Below are 16886 nucleotides of genomic sequence, written 5' to 3'. Positions count from 1 at the left end.
AAAATGGGTGTGTTACACAAAAGGAGGCTGACTTGAGTTATGTAACCAGTATGATGACATATGCTGAAGGGATATGAAAATAAAATTAATTTATTCCTCTATTCACTCTTACTGGACTGCAGTTAAGAAAACTTGGAAGGCAATCATGGACTGAATATTTCACCAGCTGGATAATACATGGCAAGTTTCTCAGCCCCTCTATGAAATGAAATACTCACAGCACCTATCTCAGAGAACTGTTAGATTAAGTATGGCATACTTAGGGCAATGCCGAGGATAAGACTAAGCATAAAAAAATATTGTCTGGTATTTGGTTATTATTATTATTGGTTGGATGCCTGTTACAGACCAGGCACTGATAAGTACTGACACAACTATAAATAAGACAAGTGATTTCTGCCCTCAGATAGCTGAGAATCTAAAATGGCAATGGCTACATATGGTTCACTTAGGCTACATTATAACTAATTAGTCATTTACTGAATGATAATTCATTCAAGGGTGAGAACATGGAATCCTTCAATGACATGAGCTGTGTGACCCTGGCAGAGCTATGAGTGAATGCACCACATCTCTCTAGAGCACAGTGCCAGGCAAACAGAAACAGGCCCAATGCCATGTCTTCAGAATGCATTAGACTGAAACTTTTTAAGCCTCAGCCTCCTCATTTATAAAATAGCGGTAATAAAAGAACTTCAGGGCTTCCCAGGTGACTCAATGATAAAGAATCCACCTGCCAATGCAGGAGACACACGTTCAATCTCTGATCTAGGAACTCCATAATAGAATACTACTCAGCAGTAAAAGGGAATTCCCCAATGGCTCTGCAGGTAAAGAATCCGCCTACAATGCAGGAGACACAGGAGACTCAGGTTCTATTCCTGGGCTGGGAAGATTCCCTGGAGAGGAAATGGCAACCCACTCCAGTATTCTTGCCTGGAAAACCCCACAGACAGAGGAGCCTGGCGGGCTACAGTTCAAAGCATTACAAAGAGTCAGACATGACTGAGCTACTAAGCACACACATACCACCTCAAGGGATGGACAGTCAGCAGCAGCAGCAGGAAAAAGGTACAAACTACTGATACATGCATACCACCGAATCTCATATGCAACATGGACTCTCATGCAACATGTTAAGTGAAAGAGGTCAGACAAAGAGCTGCATAACATTTTGTATCATTATACAACATTTGGGACATCATATGGATACAAAACAGATCTTTGTAGGGGAGAGAGATTCAATGAAAAAGGACACAGGGAGATCTGGGAGGTATTACATTGTTTTATACCTTGAATATGGTGGTGGTAGTTATATAACTGTATGCATTTATCAAAACTCCCAGAACTGTACAGGAAATGGTGGGGGAGAGGTTACTGTATTTAAATCATATGTTAATTTTTTTAAATAGAAGGGAAAAAAAAAAAGAATCACAGATAAAAATAAACTCCAAAAGTTCTATGAATTCTAGCCTGGGCAGTTACGGAGATGCCGCTGTCATTACCTGGAAAGCCTGCATTACTTGGGCCAAAGCCACAGGCCAGAGCCCAACTTCTGGTGAAAGTACAGAAGCACACTCTGTCACCACCCTTCAGTATTCATTCCCCACTAGCTCTGCTGCTTTTTTGAGCTTGAGTGAACACACAGTAATTGGCCACTGGAAAAAGGCACTTAGGGGAGCTGGAGACAGCCAGGCTCTTAACAGAGCCCTACTGGGGGACAGGAAAAAAAAAAATCGAATTGGAGCCTGAGAACCTACCAATACAAACCTCTTGCTTCCTAGAATTGAATCCTATCAGAAGGGACTATTTAAACTTTTCCTGAAACAGCAAAAAAAAAAAAAAAAACCAAAAAAACAAAAAACCCAAGCAGGATGAAGGGAAGCAAGATTCATCAGAGTATAGCCAGAAAATTCTTTAAGAGTACAGTTGTATTAGTGATTTCTTTCAAAGTGCAATTAGCCAAGGATGGACTCACACCATTTCCAATCAATGTGAAATCTACTAAGTAGCCAATCTAAGTTTGGTTTTTCACATTAAAAAAATAAAAAGTAAAGTTCACAATCCATGAGTCCACTTACTAACTAGTGTAAGATGTAAAAAAAAACCCAAAACCATAATTTTTATTTTAAAGAAAAAAAGTGAAAGAAAAAAAAAGGCAACATATACCTTCCTTTACAGACACTGAAACCAAGTTGTAATGGAAAGAAATGGTATTTGAAACACAAGATCATCGGGACTCTAATCCTAACTCTGCAAATAATTTGAATGCTAACTGGCAAATAAGTATACTACTTACTCTCCTTAACCCTGTAATGAAACAGAGATTAAAGAGATATGGCCTGTAAAATTTATTACAATAAAATGTGAAGGCAATTAGAAATTATTAAAAATATTACATAAGGGAAGAGTACCAATGACATCATTATCAACTAACCTTGCTAGCAAAATGGTACTGTTTAACCAGAACTATAATCACTACTTAACACAAAAAGAAACTTTCAAGACTTTAGATTTGACATATGTTGGGCTGACACATGAAACGTTCCAACATACTCAGGCACTGAAGTTTTTTTTTAAATAGCCTGCGATGTAGAAAAAAAACCCAATATTTCTTATAAGATACTATGTTATAAGAGATTTAAACTGCAGATATCTGAAAATGCGCACAGCAGCTCTTACTTCATTTTAACCATCAAGTTCTTACTTGAAGGAGACAAAAAAAAAAAAAATCAAGGCATTTCTGAATCAGGCCCATAATGTATCATATAAAGACTCTTTAATCTAGATTTTTAGAAATGAAGGAAGCTTAGGCTACATGCAAACTCAGAACTAGTTCACCATGTTGATCCTTATATCCTAGCCGTTCTCACAACTATTAATGAAAGAAATTGATTATCTACTAAGCATAAATATCAAGCAATGAATCAGGTACTTCACTCATTGGATTATTTCATTTCAACAACTCTCAAGATATAGGTTTCTAACAGAAATATGTAAGAAAACTGAAGCTCAGAAAGAAACAACACGTTCGAAATCACACAAGTGTTAAGTATCAGAACTGCAACTGTGAACGAGATCTGAGACTCAACTGCTTGTCTTCCTTCCAGAATATGCAAGCCTCGGGCATATTTACATATCCAAACTCCAACCAACATGTCCAACCCCCACAAATAACAAATAATTTTTCCTCTAAAAAGACAAACAATAATAATGGCAAATAAATGTCATGGAAGGGAAAATAATGAATTATTATCTTTATTAATAGCATTAGTATTAATTCTCACACTGATTAATAAGAAAGGTGGAATAGGCATTATCACTTGTTTACATTTAAAGATATAAAAGCTCAAGAGAAGTTATATAATTCATTGTAAATTAAAAAGATACTACCATTAAAGACCTTCATAGTTTTCAAAGTGGTTTTTTTTTTTTTCTTTTTATCACCAATCCATAGAGAATTCACCAAACAAATATTAAGCAATGACCAGAACTCATTCTAGGAGCTTGGAAAGATGAGTGAACAATACAGGCAGAGATCTATACCCTCATGGAACTTACAATGTAGCAGAGGAGATAGAAAATGCATAGTATATATAAACATAAACAGAAAAATAGAGTAAGAGGGCTTCAGAGTATCAGAAGAGGAAGAGCAGGTTGCAATTTTAAATGAGGTGGTCAGGGTAAACTTCCGTGAGTAGGTAACATTTTTCAAAAATATATAGGCATAAGGGAACCAGCCAGGCAAGCATCTGGCAGTACAGTGTTCCAGGTAAAGAAAATATTCTGTCCAAACACCCTAAAGAGACAGCATGCCCTGTATTCGAAAAGAATAGCAAGGAGGTCTGTGTAGATGAAATAGAGTGAGGGAGAAGAGAAGCAAGAGCTGAAATTGAAGGGCAAGCGAGACACAGGCTTTGCAGCGCCTTGTCAGGACACTGGGACATGGAGAGGGGAGTACAAAGAAGAGGGACATGTTCTGACTTAGCTCTGACAAGGAATAAATACACCGTCTACTCTTGAGAACTGACTCGGGGTGAGATGTGGGGATGAGCCAAATCAGAGATGCAAGTATAGAAGACTAGGCAGTAATCTAGGCAAAAGATGTTGGTGGCTGAGATAATGATGGGGGGAATGCAGATGGTGAAAAGTGATCTTTTTTGGATGTATTCTGAAGGTAAAACCAATCGAATTTGCTAACACACTGGATGTTGGGTATAGGCTGAAGAGTTGAGGATAACTCCAAGGCTTTTAGAATGAGAGGCTAGAAGGATGGAGTGTCACCAGTTGAGATGTTCAGGCTGTGGGTGGAACAGACTTTGGAGGAAATACAGGGAGTTCAGTTTTGGACATGTCAGCTAGAGATGTCAAGTGAGCTAATTAGGTATACAAGTCCGAGTTCAGGACGGAGGTCTTTAAAATTTGAGGGTTTTAAAGCATATAAATAGTATTTAAAACCATGAAATTCAAGATTCTCAAACTGAAAAAGCTCTTTCAGGCAAGTTACCCTCATCATTGTTGACGATAAAAGAAGTCTCAAGAAACGCAGTGATGTGTCCCAAGTAAGATGCATATAAAGCAATATAAAGAGAGCTGGTATTCTTTAGCCTGGAATTTTCTTAAGAACACTGCACTGACATCTAGCACAAAAAATAAAAGATTATTCTTTCAAGGCTAAACAAAAGGAGTTCAACTTCCAGAAAAGACTCCCTCAAAACTGTGCATAAAATATGAAACTACTTTCTCCCTTTTTCTTAAAAAGCATTATCAAAAAGACATTAACTGTATAAAGTATTGTAGGAACTCCACAAATGTCTGTTTAATAACAAGTGAACAAATTTGCCATTAAATAGTCCAAGCTAACTGTGACTGTTTGACAATCTAAATCCATCTGTCAAAGTGGTTATAGTTAAATATTTTTACTTACCTGATATTTAAGCCAATGAAGTTTGTCCAAGTGAAAATATAATCTCCACCAAAGACCATTCCAATATAAGTTATTAATATATTCTAAAAAGAAAAATGGCAAAATACTGTTACACAGGTTTGAACTTTTTCAATATTCAAATGCAGTCATCCACACAATGACCCAAACATATATCCTTAAATTACAAAAGCAAATTAACAGAAACTAACAAAAACCCAACGATCCTAAAATGAGTGTAGCATGAGTATGAACATCAACAAACAATAACAGCAGTCTCTTCCTGGTCTCTCTCCAGAAGCTAAATGCTTTCACCAATACTGAAGAATACTAAAAAGATCATCAAACTTTCCCCTTCCCTGTGATATGGGCTGACATTACAAATCTAAATAAAGAAACACTGCTATTACCAGGGGTATTTCTACACATTTAGCAAGCTCAGAAAGAATGTTTCTTTCCTCTCACAGAGGTACCAGCTGACTTTGTGAGGGGAGAATGAAGGAAAATCTGCTTACAGGCAAGTATCTTTCCCTTTTTTTTGAAAGGGAAAAAAGGGATGATGGAGAATTTACCAACTCAAAGATTATTTCTAGAGGACTCTTTGTTGGTATCTTAAAAAAACACAGGGGAAGTCATCTCAAAGCTTCACACCTAAAATCACCTCTCCCAACTCCCTTAAACTCCCAGGTGTAAACATTTGCTTATCTCGCTCCTTTTTCAGTTTGTGAGATCTTAGTTCCTCAACTAGGCCTCAAACTGGGCCCACAGCAGTGAAAACCTCTGGCTCCTTTTTAATTATCCTCAGACCACAAAGATGAAATGAAAATTTCTGAAGTTTAAGCTCTTATTCAATTCCTCCCTAACCTTTTTTCCCATTCTTAAGTCACTGACTCCTTCTGTGCTATTACAACTTCCAAAACGGTAAATGTCACAAATATTTTTAGTACCCGGGCTCTCTTAGATCAGGCCTACAAAGCAGCAAGTAAAGTGCTATCGTGTTTTGAAAAGGCCAAAAATAAACTTCAAAATTATTCTTATAGTGGAGTAGTACCCTTTGAGAGAGCATTCAAAATTATGTCAGCCTTTTCCAGGTCTAAATATAGAGAAAGAAGTCACTTTAGAGCAGATTTTCTTATTATTTGAGAGGGGGGAAAAAAAAACAAACACATAACTGTAAACAAGGCTGGTAGGTAACTTGGGAAAATGTGTTAACACAACCCCTCTCGGAACACAGAGATTCAGGGAAAAGAGAAATTAGTTAGCATAAACTGCCCAAGAAATTTCAGAAAAGGAAAGAACAGAGAACCCAATCTTTTGCTCAATATCAGTCAGAAGTTAGAAAAACTATATATTAAAGCATCCTAACCAAGATTTTCTATCAGAAGACACACGCATGCCCCCAAAGTAGAACTCACCAGGAGGCATAGAAGAGTCTGCTGGTAGCTCAAAACGAAGACTGCAATTCTGAGCTCTTAGTTTACCTGAGACTCAGCTGGAAACCCTGATGACTTCCACGCCCTACTTTAGAGATTCTGATTCAAAACATCTGCGGTGGGCCTAGGACCCTCCAAGTTTAACAAGTTCTCCTAAGTAATTTTCCCACCACACTTAAAAGAAACAGGGAATGCTGACCCAAGGGTTTAGGGGGTTAGGATCCTCAAGCACAGAAGGCAGCTTAAAGCCTGCTGGGGAACAGCGACTGAGCTACACAGGATGCAACTGGGAGGCCAATGAAAGAAGCTCCACTCTGCCCCAACTCCAAACCAGCAAGGATATCAGGGTACTCACATCTGTCTAAAGGTATAAGACATTCTTCAATACCACAGCAGCTGTGAGAACCAATAGCAATATAAACCACAGTTGACCCTTGTACAAAGCTGGGATTGGGGTGCAGTGAAAAATCTGAGTATAACTTATAGATGTGTGTGTGCATGCAACCACATGGACTGTAGCCCACCAGGCTCCTCTGTCCATGCGATTCTCCAGGCAAGAACACTGGAGTGGGTTGCCATTTCCTTCTCTAGGGGACTTTCCCGACCCAAGGATCCAACCCAGGTCTCCAGCATTACAGGCAGATTCTTTACCATATGGAGGCACCAGGGAAGCCCAACTTATGAATGGCCCTCCTTATCTGAGATTGGGCATCTGTAGATTCAGCAACCACAGATGGTACAGTACTGTAATATTTACTACTGAAAAAATTCTGCTTGTTAATACATTATTGACTGGTGTATTTTTGCAGACACTAACGTCTATGGCTGGCAATTTGTTATGTAAGTGAATACAGAAATGTCTCTGGTCAATAGTTTTTGGGTAACAAAACATATTAATATGTCTCTGGTCAATAATGAGTAAAGTGGACCCTAGCAGTTGAAACCTGCTTTGTTCAAGGGTCAACTGTAATCAGATACTTTGGTTTTTTTCCCTCCCTCTAGAGTTCAGAAGTAAAACTGTTCCTTTTGGACTGAAAGTTCATATGATTCTGTGGAGGGGAGGAAACATCCAAAGAAAAGCAATGGACTTAATGCTGATGAGAGCATTACTATATTCGTACCTCACATTGATGATGATGAAGAATGTACGCTAAGAAATTCTAAGCAATTAGGTTTAGTTATTTGCTAAATAACTTTCCCACACCATCCTTCTTCTTGATTAAAAACAAAGCACCAACTGTCCTGTGTCTTGTGTTCCTGCTGTTTTTATTCTGAAAAGACAAGCCATCTACTTGGCTCTTGAAGCATTAACTTTACAAAACCCAAATAAGGCTGGAGAGGTCTCAGCCAGCCCAGGCCTTCAAATGCTTATCTCTAGCTTTCATAGAAGTCACACAGTTATTACAGCTTAGTTTAGAATTCTATTCACACCAAATGCTCCAATTCTGTTTGAAATCACAGACCTTCTGAAGTTTTAACCCAAATCTAGTTCTAAAATGAGGTCTGGTATCTATGAATACAACTCCACGGGGGATGCAAAGGGAAACACAGCACACAGTAGGTCAGACTCTACTCTGCAACCCCTTCCCTCATGACTGACAAAGGAGGCACCAGAAGTTCAGTCCCAAGGGGAACTGTACTGTTTCCTCCAAATGATCAAGGACCTACCAATCTCTATTGTGCTCTTTTAGAAAACAAGCCTACCTCACTAATGCTTTTGGAATTCAGGGATGCTGTGGCCTCTTGGATCTTAAAGCACTAGAATCACAAATTCAGATGTAAGAGGCCTCAGGCTTCAAGCTGCTAACTGCAGCTCAATATTCAAGTCAATGTGGCTCTCCTGGCTGAAAACAAATGAGCCTCTCTCAAATAAAATGGATCGGGAGGAAATGACATCACTGGTAATGTCAGACACAGCTTTTAAAAGTGGGCCATTTATGGCTTGGCTCACGCTTAGGAAAACTCTCTTGATTAGCTTCTGGCAGGCATCCTCCTTCTATGACACAGCCAGAGCTCAGCGAGAAAGAGAACAATCCTTGTCAGGAGTTAAAGGGACAAACCCACCAGTACCGAGCTGGTCACCTGTTCTGTCAGAAGCAGAGCTGAATATCATTCTCCTTCCTCCCCTCTGAGATGACGCATTCTCCTTTTCTCATACTCTTCAGACCTATGCTGCCTGAAAGTGGAGATCATGTTCTCCCTGAGTTCCTCAGGATTGTTCTAGAAACCATCACCACACTTTGTCAAACTATCAAGGCAACACATGAGGAAATAAGAATGAAAGGGTGAAGGCCATAGTCAGACTTATTTTAGAAGAACACTTTTCAAATAAAGCAGGCACCCAAAAGAATACAGTACCTTTTCAACTCACCTTAATACAGCCAACTATTGTAGTTGTCAGAGCAGAATTATACTGAGTGCAAAGTACTGTAGCATACATCAAAATAAATCTGGAAAAAAAGGAAAAGGTATCTTATAAGTAAAACCCAACTGCTTATTTTATAATAATCCCTAGCCAAGGGAAATGATCAATGTAGGCCATGCCAGCACATTCTGCTCAACACTGACTGTGAGCTTTCCCACCTCACTGCTGCTTCTATTGAAGCTTTGGATTTTTTAATTTCATTAAAGAGAAACACATGTCCATTTAATGATCAGGTGCTTTTCCCAGCTACTGCACCAAAACCTTGAAATCACCGTTCACAATCATGAGTCATCTTTTTAGATCACAGTCCTAATTCACCTAACTGAGGTACAAAGCTCAGGGCTTACAGACTCAGGTGTATATGTAACATGAGCCCTGTTTCTGGCTCAGGTGTGTACGTAACATGAGGGCAACATGATTCTGGACCAGGGTGAAGAGAAGAGAGATAACTTTAAGGATGGAAGAAAAACAAGTGAGAACTACTCTAAGAGGGGATATAGTTCACTTAACAACAGTGGCAGCAGCCGGCACTCACAGATTTTACAATGAGGCTTCTGAGCCTGATTCAGTAGCAAGCTACCATGTCAACTTTATTTTGAAGCATCCAGTCACTATGTAGCAAGCCTGGACTACATCCAGTCACAAACATCAATTGAAATGACTGGTTGAGGGAACACTAGGGAAATTTGGAGGTGAAGAGAAGGGTCACATCTGCAGATACCCTCTTGCCTTCTTCAACATGATAGGGAGAAGTCAGTCCTAAATTCAAAAGCTGCTACCGCTGCCTACTAATTCTGCAAACTTAAAACAATTTATTTGAATTCTGAGCCTGTTTTCTCAGGCAGTTAAGGAGTAGGGGGCAACGGTATCTGTCAAATGGTTAATGTAGAAATAAAATTAAATAATGCATGTTGAAATATAATGGTGCTTATCACATACTAGCTTATTGAATAAATATTTAGTTTTTTTCCTTCATCCTTCTAAAAGCATGACTTTGAGATCAGTTTGGTAGCCCTGGGGGTACATTCCCAAGGATGGTGAAACCACTTGAGTCTGGAGGTTTATCCTAAGGTGATACATTCAACAGTCAGGAATGAGGCAGAAAGACACTAGACCAAATTTCTTTAGGAAAACTATCTGCTAACAAGGCAGCAAAGGCTTACCCCATCACACAAGAGAGAGTGAACTGCAGTAGAAAGAGGGTGTCAGCCCAGCCTTCAAAATCCAATGCCTGTAATAAACAAGAAAGCACCGGATTTTAGAGCAGACCTTCCAAGTCGGCTGTGTCATTGATTAATGAAAACCCTGTGCAGTTGCTCCCATTACACAGTCATAAACATACATTTCCACGCATCACTCCAACGATCAAGAACGATGTTCAAGAATCTCATATATATGGAAATGAATCAACAAGCAGTTTTGTAAGGTTTTCTCCTTTCCAAAATGTAACATGAGCGAGATGTTATACTTCTCCATGCTGGTACAAAGAAACTGCTATTTGCTTGAAGGCACAAGCCATGTCTTGCTAATTTCAGCAATCTTCCCAGATGGCTGGTATTAAATAACGGCTTTCTCAAATCTTAAAACATATTTCTTCCTTGTAATGTGTGAAGGCTCAAGTATAGTCTTAGTTACCTAAATTCAGCTGAGGTCTGTCCAGGGAGAATTATTATTTAAAAACAGTTGATTTTATAAAAGCAAAGTTTCTGCTGTTCCCCTTTGTTTCTAAGCCAAACGTCAAAGGAATGAACAGAAATGACAGCGTGCATTGATCATCTATCTCTCACCCAGGAAGGAGGGTTTCTCTCTCAAGTACATAATTTCTCTTGCAATATGAGTTTGTCAAGCAAATGTGAGGAACATTCCACTTTTCATCTCTCTGCCAACCTGTCCAACTTCAACTCTTGCCACTTCAACACAAATCTCATAGCTCCAGGGCTCCAGCAATACCAGGCTCCTCGTGGTTTATAAAACACAACATGCATTTCACACTCACATGCCTTTGCCTGGAAAGCCCTTCCCCTTGACATTCACCTGACTCCTGCTCACCCATCAAACTAGAAGCCAAGCAGGTCCTCTGTGGGGCTTTCCCGGATCAAAAACTCCTTCCCCTGTGCCTCAGAGCACTATTTCTCTTCCGTACTCCTCTCTCTCTGAACTGCAAGTCTTCCTCTGCCATGTCTACAGGCTGGGAGCTCCCTGGTGGGAGGACCCGCTTCACATTAGCTGAATCACAGCATTTGATAGACAGTAGACATTCAACAATGGCACCCCACTCCAGTACTCTTGCCTGGAAAATCCCATGGAGGGAGGAGCCTGGTAGGCTGCAGTCCATGCGGTCGCGAAGAGTCGGACATGACTGAGTGACTTCCCTTTCACTTTTCACTTTCATGCATTGGAGAAGGAAATGGCAACCCACTCCAGTACTCTTGCCTGGAAAATCCCATGGAGGGAGGAGCCTGGTAGGCTGCAGTCCATGCGGTCGAGAAGAGTCGGACATGACTGAGTGACTTCCCTTTCACTTTTCACTTTCATGCATTGGAGAAGGAAATGGCAACCCACTCCAGTGTTCTTGCCTGGAGAATCCCAGGGACGGGAGAGCCTGGTGGGCTGCCGTCTATGGGGTCGCACAGAGTCGGACACGACTGAAGCAATCTAGCAGCAGCAGCAGCAGACATTCAACTTGTTTATGATTCTTTGTTGAGGCATAACATATAAAAAAAATTAAATTCACCAATTTTTAAGTGTGTAATTCAATGAGTCTTGACAAATGTGTAGGCATGAAACCACCATGAAACAATCATGATAAAGAAAGTTTGGCCTAAAACCATAAAACCTAGAGTAAAACAGAGGGGAGAGCACCTTGACACCGGTCTTGACAATTTTCTGGCTATGGCACCAAAAGCACAAACAGCCAAAGCAAAGATAAGAGGGACAACATCAAACTAAAAGGCTTCCGCACAGCAAAAGAAACAATCCACAAAATGAGAAGGAAACCTATGGGATGGGAAAAAATATTTTCAAACTACATATCTGATAAGAGGTTAATTGCCAAAGCACATAAGAAACTCATACAACTCAACAGCAAGAAAAATCCCAAACAATCCAATTTAAAAAGAGGCAAAGGAATTGAGTAGATATCCCCTCCAAAAAAGAGGTATAAATGCACAACAGGTACATGAAAAGGTGCTCAACATCACTAAAACAGTGCAAATTAAAACCACAATGAGACAGCACCCCACAACTGTTAGAATAGCTGTCATCAAAAAGACAAGAGATAACAAGTGCTGACAACAGTGTGGAGAAAAGAGAATCCTTGTATATTGTTGGCAAGAATGTACATTTTACAGTCAGAATGAAACACACACACACACACACAATGGAGCATTATTTAGCGAGAAAGGAAATCCTGCATTTGGCAACAACATAAATGGACCTTGAAGGCATTGTGCAAAGTGAGATAGATCAGACGGAGAAAGACATACACAGTTTGATCTCACATGTAAAAATCTAAAAAAGCCAAATGCATAGAAACAGAGCAGAATGGTGGTTGCCAGGCACTGGCAGGGGGAAACAGTGAGATGTTGTTTTTATAACTTAGAAGATGTATATGTTCTAGGGCTCTAATGTGCAAGCACGGTTTTATGGTTAACAATACTATAAAGTTTACATACTTGAAAGTTACTAAGAGAGTAGATCCTAAGTGTTTTCACCACAAAGAAACAGCAGTTATGTGAGGTGACAGTAGGGTTAACTCATGTTACTGTGGTAATCATTTCCTAATACATAACTGTCAAAATCAACCATTGTACAACTTAAACTTACACAATATTAAAAATGTCCATTATATCTCCGTAAAGCTGGGAAAAAAACATCTGCCAGCCTAGAAAGGTCCCTCCCACCTCTTTACAGTCAATCCCTCCCCCATTTACAGCCTCTGGGAATCTCTGCTCTTCTTTCTGTTACTGGAGTTTTGCCATTCAGTAATTTCATATAAATGGCATTGTATAGTATGTGCTCTTTTATACGTGCCTTCTTTAACTTGACATAATACTTTTGGTTCCTTCCATAAATGTATCTTTTTGTAAGGAAATGTCAAATTGTTTTCCAAAGTGGCTAAAACATTTTGTATTCCCACCAGCACTGTGTGAGTGTTCCCACTGCTCTACCTTCATTTGGTTTTAAAAAACCAAAATAAATGGAACTGGAAAACTTGATACTGTTAATCTGTTTGTTAGGGCTACTGTAGCAAAGTACCACCAACTGAGCGATTTAAAAAACAGAAATCATTTCTTACGGTTTTAAATGCTAGGAGTCCAAGATCCAGGCATCAGCAGGGTAGGTTCCTTGTGAGTGCTGTGAGGGACAATGCCTCTGCCCTAGAGGCTGGTGATGTGCTGGCAATCTGTGGTGTTCCTTAGCTTACTGAGGCATCATTCTGATGTCTGCCTTCATCTTTTCATGGCATTCTATGTTACTGTCTGTATCCAAATTTCTTCTTTTTCTAACCGTACCAGTGATACTGGATTAGGGTATACCTTACTCCATTTCCTTTTCATCTTAATGAATTATATCTGTAATGACCCTATTTCAAAGGCACTGAGGTACTGGGAGTAGGACCTCAACATGACTTAGGGGAGAAAAAACACAATGCAATTCAAAATACATTTGAATTTTTTTGTATTTCCCGAGGTAGGGGTCAGGTTCATTTTTCTGCATACAGATGTCAAATTGCTATAGCACCATTTGTTGAAGAGATTATCCTTTCCTCATTGATTTATTCAGGTAACTTCAACAAAAACAACGGACCACATGGTCTATTTCTACTTCTTGATTCTCTGCTCTGTTTCATTGATCTATTATTGTCTTGTAAAGTTTTCAGGGCACAGATATATAGACATATTTTGCTAAACTTTTCCCTGAGTACTTCATACTTTTGAAGCTTTTGTAAATGGTACTATTTAGTTTCCAAAAGTTCACTGCTGGTAAATCACAGTTCGGTCGATTTTTACATGCTGACCTTGTTATCTTACAACTTGTAAACTAGTTAGTTCTAATCACTCTTTTCTAGATTCTTTTTTTCTCTACATATATGATCATGGTTTTTATAGAGGTATTTTAAATTCTTCCTTTATAATCTCTTATTCTTACTTTCTTGCACTGATGAGGTCTTCTAGTACAATGCTGAATAGAACATTATATAAGAGTGGACATTCCTGCCTTGTTCTCAGTCCTAGAGAAAAGGTACTGAGTCATTCACCACTAAGTATGATAGCAACATATTATTTTGGTAGATGTCCTTTATTGGATTGAGAAAGTTCCCTTCTATTCCAAGTTTGCTGAGAATTTTAAACCCATAAATGGGTGTCACTTTCATCAAATACATATTCTCTAACTACTGACGTTTCGTCCATTTTTGCTGTTGTTTACTCACTAACTTGTGTCCGATTCTTGTGACCTCATGGACTGTAGCCCGCCAAGCTCCTCTGTCCGTGGGATTTCCCAGGCAAGAATACTGGAGTGGGTTGCTATTTCCTTCTCCAGGGGATCTTCATGACCCAGGGATCAAACCTGCGTCTCCTGCATTGGCAGACAGATTCTTGACCACAGAGCCACCAGGGAAGCCCTTCTTCTATTTTACTCTTGCCAATATGATGAATTATACTGATTAATTTTCCAGTTTTAAACTAACCCTAATTCCTGAGATAAACACAACTTGGTCATGAGGTAGTGTCCTTTTTATATATTGCTAGATTTTTTTAGACTACAGTTTTTTTTTTCTCTCCTTATAATTTTTTTTGTCAGCTAGTGGTAGAGGGTATGTTGGCCTCATAAAAAATCATTTGGGAAGTGTTCCTCCTTTGCTACATTCTGGAAGAATTTATGTGGAATTAGCATTGTTTCTTCCTTAAACATTCCAGTGAAGTGATCAGGGCCTGAAGTTTCCTTTTTCAGAAGGTTTTAAACTACAAATCCAATTTCTCTAATAAAGATGGGGCTAAATAGCCCTATTAATTAGGACTTTTAATTATTTTAATTAACTCAAGCAAGTTAATTATTTTATAGAGTAAGGCTATTCATGTTACCTATTTCTTCTTGAGTGAGCTTTTACAGTTTTGTCTTTCAAGAATTTGTACACTTCTCAGTTTTTCAGTTTATGGCATATTGTTCATATAATTCTCTTATCCCTTTAATATATACAGGCTCTGTAATAATGCCCTTTGTTCATTTCTAATGTTGGTAATTTGTGTATTCTGACTTTTGTCCTGGTTAATTGGCCAGGGTTTAGCAATTCTACTGATCCTTTCAAAGAACCAGCTTTTACTTTTATTGACTTCTCTGCTGCTTGTTTTCTATTTCATTGATTTCTGCATCCTTCTATTTACTTGGGTTTAATTTGCTCTTATTTTCTAGTTTCTTAAGGGAGACGCTTTAGATCACTGAATTTAAATCTTGTTTTTAATATATTTTAATTTCTAGTTTAATTCTGTGCTGATCAGTAAACATACTTTGTATGGTTTCAATTCTTTTAAACTACCAAGACTTGTTTTACAGCCCAGAATGTAGTTTATGTTGGTGCATTGTTCCATGCGCACTTGAAATGAATGAGTATCCTGTTGCTGTTTGACAGAAGTGCTCTACAAACATCAATAGGTTGCGTTGGTTGATGGTGCTATTCAAGTAATCTCTATCCTTAATGACTTTCAGTTTAGGTATTTTTATCAATTACTTAAAGCAGAATATTAAAATCTCCACCAGGTTGGTCTATTTATCCTTTCTGTGCTATCAGTTTTTGCTTCATATATTTTGAAGCTCTCTCATCAAGTATATACACATTTAGGATTGTTATACCCACCTATATTAACCCTTTTAGCATTATGACATGTCCCTCTCTATAGTACAGTTTCTTTTATGTTTATTCTATTTAAGGTTTATTGACTTTCCTGTGTGTGCAGGTTTAGAGATTTCATCAAATTTGGAAAAAATTCAGCTATTATTTCTTCAAATTTTTTTCTGCCCCCTACTCACCCCTTTTTCAGACTCTAGTTACACAAATGTTAGTGCTCTTAATATTATCCCACACATCACTAATAATCTGTTCATTTGTTTTCTAGTCTTTTTTTCTGTCCTTCATCTTGAACACTTTCTATTGCTGTTTAACTAACTGAACTTTTCTTCCTGCATAGTGCCTGATCTGCTGCTTGATACTTTCTGCTTTATTTTTCAATTCTGATTATATTTTTCATCTCTACAAGTTCCACTTGAGCCTTTATATATACATATATATATATTTTTTTTTTCTCTTCTCATCCTTTCTCTCTCAACAATCCTTCACTGCTTTCAATGTACAATTTGACACCTACTAAAACTCAGTCGTGCTCCAGGCCCCACGGTGGACTTCAGAGCACTGAGCTGAAGATAATTCAGTTGAATTTGTTGATAATGAAGGGATAAACAGTGGCAATAAAAATGTACTGCCTTAACAGTTAAAAATGTAGTGCCATGTATTGTGGAGCACTTTATAGTTGGCAAAGTGCTTCTAGATACACCCCATCATTTGATTCCTACAACAAGCCTGTGAGGTAGAAAGGCCAAGTCTTACTATTCCCAGAAGACAATGAGTGACTGTCTTTAGGTAACACAGCTGATCAATGGTAGACTTAATGTATTTCAAGCCCAATGTTCTCTACACTGAACATTAAACTCTATTCAGAAAAATGATCCAAGTATATAGTGCACAGTGCCCTTTGGAAACATAATAACTATATCTGTAGAATACTAAAAATAAATCTCATGAACATAATTCCATTTATATATAATTCAAAAATAGAAAAATAATTCTCCTAAGATTTTTTTTTTTTCTTTCCCTACATACTCAGCCTATCTCTGGAGAAAGTCAGTCAACGGGTCAGGAAGCCTGTTGCATCCCCCTGCTCTGCCACAGGAATGGGTCTTGACTGAGACAGAACAAGCAGCAGCCATCTGAGAGTACAGCTGCAGGATAAATACAACCCTAACAGCATTACAGTACAATGGAGTCCACTCTCCCTACTATAAAAACAGCATTAAAAAAAAAAACAATAAAATCTACAACTTATTAAGC

At 38.5% G+C, this 16886-nt stretch overlaps 1 protein-coding gene across 1 annotated transcript in view; it reads right to left on the bottom strand.

The window, feature by feature from the left end:
• SLC35D1 (solute carrier family 35 member D1) overlaps positions 1-16886 on the bottom strand; it is a 46641-nt gene that overhangs the window by 7925 nt on the left and 21830 nt on the right. The window contains exons 9-11 of the mRNA XM_081490762.1: positions 9946-10013; positions 8729-8807; positions 4928-5010 (exon numbers count right to left, since the gene is read on the bottom strand). Of these exons, the coding sequence (XP_081346888.1) occupies positions 4928-5010; positions 8729-8807; positions 9946-10013 (230 nt within the window). The remainder of the gene's footprint in view (positions 1-4927; positions 5011-8728; positions 8808-9945; positions 10014-16886) is intronic.

The sequence above is a fragment of the Giraffa tippelskirchi genome, chromosome 5, assembly GCF_054371585.1.
Source record: "Giraffa tippelskirchi isolate mGirTip1 chromosome 5, T2T-mGirTip1v1.2.pri, whole genome shotgun sequence".
Classification (NCBI taxonomy): Eukaryota; Metazoa; Chordata; class Mammalia; order Artiodactyla; family Giraffidae; genus Giraffa; species Giraffa tippelskirchi.
This window is presented reverse-complemented; position numbering and strand designations above follow the sequence as displayed.